Source organism: Canis aureus, chromosome 5 (assembly GCF_053574225.1).
Source record: "Canis aureus isolate CA01 chromosome 5, VMU_Caureus_v.1.0, whole genome shotgun sequence".
Lineage (NCBI taxonomy): Eukaryota > Metazoa > Chordata > Mammalia > Carnivora > Canidae > Canis > Canis aureus.
This window is the reverse complement of record NC_135615.1, coordinates 36,896,944-36,903,105: the sequence shown is the minus strand read 5'-3', so window position 1 is coordinate 36,903,105 and position 6,162 is coordinate 36,896,944. Positions and strand designations below refer to the sequence as shown.

Sequence of the window (6,162 nt, the reverse complement as noted above, 5' to 3'; positions counted from 1 at the left end):
CTAATTTTTTATTTTAAACTTTATCTATTTCTTTCTGCATTCATATGAGCTTGCTTCACCAGCTTAACAGAAAACTGTGCTATTTTTAATTTTTAATATTTTGTTTAAATATAATATAAATACAACCGCTACTTTGTTATTATTTTTACAGTATCACATAAATTTGTAAACAAAGTCAATTTTTTGGTTGGAGAACAGTTGTTTAATTAGTCGCATAATTTGATGAAGTTCAACTGTAGAGAATATAGACTTTATATGAGAGACTTACACAGATGAATTTTGCTTCCATGAATGAGACGAATTCATTTTTTTTTTTTTGAGAGAGAGAGAGACAGTGAGTAGAAAGGTAAAGAGAGAGGGAGAAGGACAAGAGAATCTCAAGCAGGCTCCATGCCCATTGCAGAGCCCCACACAGGACTGGATCTCACAACTCTGAGATCATGACCTGAGCCAAGAATCTGATGCCTAACCAACTGAGCCACCCAGACACCCTGAGAAAAAGTTCATCTTTAAATAGAAACCAAAAACAAAATACAGAGACATGACAGAGAAAGCAATGTATTTACTTATTTTAGGATAACTAAACAAAACCAGATAGACAAATACCATTTCTTATATATCTGTATGTCTAATTTCAGCATATAAATCTGTTTTAACTGACATCTCTATTATACATAGCTTACAAATCTATAAACATGCCCATATAATAACATTTGAATTTTTCATAGTTTAGTATCTATTTAATAGTTTTATAATTATAATGGAAATTTCAAATCAAGTTAACATAATTTTCATTTAAAGTTAAAACATCATTATGAAGAAACCTTAATAAGATTTAGGAAATTTATACTTGTTTAAGATCATATAGCACATAGGGTTACAAATAAATACTTATTTTGGTCAAAATGTATTCTATGTGGATAATTCCAGTCTTAAAAATCTGCTTTTCATCCCAGATAAAAGAGTTTGCTGAACAACAAAATAAATAATGGTAGCACTGGATTATAACCTAAATAATAAAATATCCATGAGTCTATATATACAGGAATCAGGGAAATAGAAAATTACCACTCGAATGCCACAGTATTAATTGCCATCAGAAGTAGCCAGCAATAGATACTAAAATTAATGAGCAAAAATTTAAGCAGAAACATGATATTTGCATAATTTCAAAGTGTCTCTCTCCAATTACTTATTCATTACAAAGAGAAAAATAGCAACTGTACAGTGGAGAAACTTGACATAGTACCTTAAGTGAGTGATGAGGATTAGTATTACCTTAACACTACTGAACTGTACGCTTAAAAATGTTTGATGTGGTAAATTTTTTGTTGCTTTTAACCACAATGTTTTATTTTTTTTAAAGATTTTATTTACTCATTCATGATAGACACAGAGAGAGAAAGAGAGGCAGAGACACAGGCAGAGGGAGAAGCAGGCTCCATGCCAGGAGCCCGATGCGGGACTCGATCCCGGGGCTCCAGGATCACGCCCTGGGCCAAAGGCAGGCGCCAAACCGCTGAGCCACCCAGGGATCCCCCTAACCACAATGTTTTAAAAAATTAATATTACTGCTCAATAGGACACATTGACATCATGTACCCCCTGATAATGAATTTGAGAAGGATACAATATCATGTCTGTGGTATTTTTCCCAATAATGCAGAACATCAATCTAACCTAAAGAAGACAAGGACAATCTGAAATTGAGGGGCATGTTTGTTAACTAAACTTATTATGGTAATAGTTTCACAATACACGTAAGTAAGGTAATTATGCCATACACCTTGAGATTATATAGTGCTACAGTTATATCTCAATAAAACTGAAAAAGTTGAAAAAAGTAAAATCTAGTAATATGTGAAAATGTATCTTTTCTTAAGGCTACTTAATTGGTATTCATGATCATTTTTTCCTTAATATCTTTTTATTTTATAGTTGTGTGCTAGCACTTGTTAACTATAGTAAGCCTAATTTATTTTTTCCTTACCTACCTTTCATTACCAACACTCAATGAATGTGATAAGGAATGGAATGGACATCTGGGTATAAAGAGAAGTTTGAGATTTGCCTTAGGCCATAAACAGCCATTAAAAACTCACATATAACTTAACTTTGGAAAACATTCTTGAACTGAATCTCTTTAGTCTTATATCTGCCTTTATTCACCTTCTCAAATAAGTCAATCTTTTTTTTTTCTTTTTACCTGTCTTTCCTCCTGATTATCTATGAGGACACCATTCACCAGGCATTCGTGTTATTATGAATGATGACATGCAAGATTTTGAGTCAAAGATGATCTACACATACTGAGGCACAAAAATCTAGAAACTTCTGAGTAATGATAAACTATATTTCTGCTTCTCAAATCTAATTGCTTCCTGATATATCAAAACTAGAACCTAGTTTTCTTCCCTATGCATGCATAACTGTCTACTGGAAAATAATTTAAAGGCAAAATAACCAGATCTTTCTATGCAACTAAGCATTTCCAGGGCCAGGAGTAATGAACCCAAGGGAGACATAAATAATGGCTGCATATAGCTCATAAGTAAGAGCTACATACAGTTGTCAGATACTCGACCATGATCCTCTGACCCCTGAGACCTATTCCTCTCAGAATCTGGTGGTAAACTGGAGCCAGCCTCTGTTTTTGCCTCTCCAGTGCCATGGGGGAAGGGAAAGTTGGGCATAAAGCGCTTAAGAAACCGAAACTCACTATTGCTGGTGCCAGTGGCTGAGCACATTTCATAGGGACACGGCTGAGATAAAGACCCACTGGCCCCTCCTTGTACCAGGTTGTTAGGGAAATTACAGTCATCATAGAAATGCTCTTGAACTGTGAACTTTTCTCTATATTTAACCTTCTGGTAGATGTGAAGAACAAAGATCACTGTGACAGACAGGAGAAAGAGAAAGGAAAGCACAGCTAGAGAAATGACCAAATATTTAGTGGATGGATTTACCCTTGTAGGATTCTTGGATGGATTCCGGAATTGCAGATAAGGTTCAGAAAATCCATCTACCAGCAAGATGTTGAGTGAGGCAGTAGTGGAAAGAACTGGTTGGCCATGATCTTGAACAAGAACGATCAGTTTCTGAATCATAGGGTCTCTCTCAGATATCTGCCGCAATGTACGGATTTCCCCATTTTGTTGTTGAACAGAGAATAACCCAGGGTCAGTGGCCTTAAGGAGATGATATGAGAGCCAAGAATTCCGACCTGAGTCACCATCCACAGCCACTACCTTGGTTACCAGGTAGCCCACATCTGCAGACCTGGGCACCAAGTCATTGCAGGGTGAGGTGCCATTCTGCAGTGGGTACAAGATCATTGGGCGGTTGTCATTGTCATCCAGAACAACCACTCTGACAGTAACCTGGCTACTCAATGACAAGAAGCCCCCATCAGTTGCCTTTACCACAAACTGAAAATCTTGAATGGCCTCATAATCAATGGTTCTCAGTGCATAGAGCTTCCCGTTATCTGAATTTATGGAGATATAAGCAAACACGGCTAAATCTCCACTTTTTGGAGGCAGCAAAGTATATGTTACTTGGGCATTCTCACCCAAATCTAGATCTTCAGCATGAACTTTGCCAATAAAAATTGCTGGGCTGTTGTTTTCTCGAACAGTCAAAATGTAGGAGTCTTCCTGAAATACTGGGGGGTTGTCATTAATGTCAGATATTAGCACCTCAATCACAGTTTCTGTGAACAGACTGGGTGGCCCAGTATCCATGGCAACAACAGTGACATTGTAGCCGGAAACCTCTTCCCGATCCAAGCCTCTGTCAGTAACCAGTGAGTAAGAATTCCGGAAAGTAGGTTTGACTGCAAATGGAAGGTCTTCTCTGAGGAAGCAGATGATTTTTCCTCCCACCTGAATGTCCCGGTCTCGAATAGAGAAAAGGGCTACTACAGTTTGTAGTGGGGAGTCTTCGGGGAGAGGGCTGGATACAGAGGAGACTGTCACCTCAGGAGGATTGTCATTCACATCCACCACTTCCACCAGGACTTTGCTGTGGGCAGAGAGGCCCCCTCCGTCGGTGGCTTGAATGTCAATGTCGTATGTTTCAATTGCTTCAAAATCTAGGGGCCCTCTTAGACGAACCTCTCCAGTTTGAGAGTCAATCTGAAATGTCTGGAGAATTGTTTCTGGGTTTTGAGCTAAGGAGTACGTTATTTCCTTGTTGGAGCCTTCGTCCAGGTCTGTGGCACTCACAGTGGCCACCAAAGAACCATTGGCGCTATTTTCCGGCACCTGAACGCGGTACACCAGTCTAGAGAACTGAGGTACGTGGTCATTGACGTCCAGAACCTCCACGCGGATGTGGGCGATGCCAGATTTGGGTGGGGACCCGCCGTCCACCGCCGTAATGGTCAGGTTGACTTCAGGCTGCTCCTCTCTGTCCAGAGGCTTATCCAGGACCAGCTCGGCATATTTGGGCCCTTGGCTGCGAAAACGGGTGTGCAGGTGGAAATACGCGTTGGGGCTCAAGGTGTAGTTTTGAAGACCATTGAGGCCCACGTCCAGATCCTGGGCGCTCTGCAGAGGAAAACGTGAACCCAAGGGTGTGCTCTCCGGAATCTTTAAAAGCGGCTGCTTGTTCAGGAAAATCGGGGCATTGTCATTGATATCAAATACCCTGACCTCCGCACGAAAGGACTGCAGCGGCTCCACCAGGACTATTTCAAAGTGCAGCACACACGGGTCAGCTTTGCCACAAAGCGACTCCCTATCCAGTTTCTCCTTCACGAACAGATCCCCTGTCTTGCGGTGGAGCCGGAAATGCACTTTGCTGCCTTCGGAAACCAGTCGCGCCCCGCGCGCAGCCAGCTTCCCTACCTCCAGCCCCAAGTCCTTGGCCACATTAGCCACAAACGAACCGCTCTCCATCTCTTCCGCCACCGAATAGCGGATAGTGGCCGCGCTCCCCGTAGATATGCACAACAAAAAGAGAAGAGACCCTACTTGCCTGCTCTGCAAGAATTTTCTGCGCGCAACCGCCATCCGTTCTCACAAGTGCACTCTCTGCAGCAGCCACCACCTGTTGCGGATATACTTCACTTTTCCGCCGACAGGTTCCTGCAACTGCAGGCGCTGAGCTTTGCTGGGCTCTAACCGCAGCGCCATCAACCGCTAGCCGCGCCCGGTAAGCTGTTTTGCACTTGGAAGAAAATTTGCATTGAGCAACTCAACTCCCTAGTCTATCCACTGTATTAATAGGTATGTTCTCATTCCGGAGATCAGGTAGAGGATGAAAGTCGTTGCCAAAGCAACGGCTGACTCGCCTTTTAATTCCCTTTCAGAAAAAAAGTCCTTGGGAATTAAAAAGCCAATGAGGTTACTTAAGCTGAAGTCGCCTACCTGAGAGCCAGCCGGCTGGGGCCGCTGCGGCAACCGGCAACCGGCAAACACTGAGGAGTAAGCAAGCTATTTTGAATACTCCACACAGTCCGCCCTGAGATCCAGGGAGAGGCAAAAACGTCCTGGAGCCGGATGGCAGGAGGGCAGAGAGGGATGGAGAATCGGAGACAGTGATCAGCAGGAAAAAGAAAGGGGACAGACAGAGGTTTCCTTCAGGAACCTGGTGTCCATTGATAGAGTAACTGGCTTTGATTTGCATAAATCCATTCCTTTCCCAGAACACTCAAACACTCAGGAAACAGTTGGTTTGGCACTTATGATTATGATGGTATTAGTATTTTTTGATGGCATTAATATTTACTGAGTATGGTTCCATATAGTGCTGGTACTGTGTTGTTTACGTGCATTATCTAGTTAAATCCTTGCAACAACTTCATGAAGCACACATCAGTATTTCTTTCTTTCTTTTCTTTTTTTTTTTTTTACAAAGAAACTGAGACTGGATAAGTTATGTCACTCTCCTAAGACCCCCTAACTTAATAAATATTAGAGAAGGAATTCAATTTAATTTTGTCTGACTCCAGAGTCTATGCTGTTAATTAGTACATTACTGTTTCCCAGATAACATGGTGGATAAATGAAATGAAGTTGTTTGGCATTGGATTAGAAAGGAAATGAAATAACAGACTACTTACATATATTGAAAACGACCTGAGAGAACGTTGGGAGATATTTGTTCAGAGTTTCTTTTACAATCATAGGATCATAGAAGGTTTAAGAATGATAAGCC

At 41.2% G+C, this 6,162-nt stretch overlaps 1 protein-coding gene across 1 annotated transcript; it reads right to left on the bottom strand.

The window, feature by feature from the left end:
• Nucleotides 1-771: 771 nt before the first annotated feature.
• Nucleotides 772-5,227, bottom strand: PCDHB1 (protocadherin beta 1). Its single transcript, XM_077896448.1, has one exon. The coding sequence runs from the start codon at nt 5,013-5,015 to the stop codon at nt 2,559-2,561; it is 2,457 nt and encodes an 818-aa protein (XP_077752574.1). The 5' UTR covers nt 5,016-5,227; the 3' UTR covers nt 772-2,558.
• Between the last annotated feature and the right edge of the window lie 935 nt (nt 5,228-6,162).

Bases quoted from the DNA above. Each gene is read 5' to 3' on its own strand.
- PCDHB1 (XM_077896448.1), bottom strand. From the start codon at position 5,015: ATGGCGGTTGCGCGCAGAAAATTCTTGCAGAGCAGGCAAGTAGGGTCT.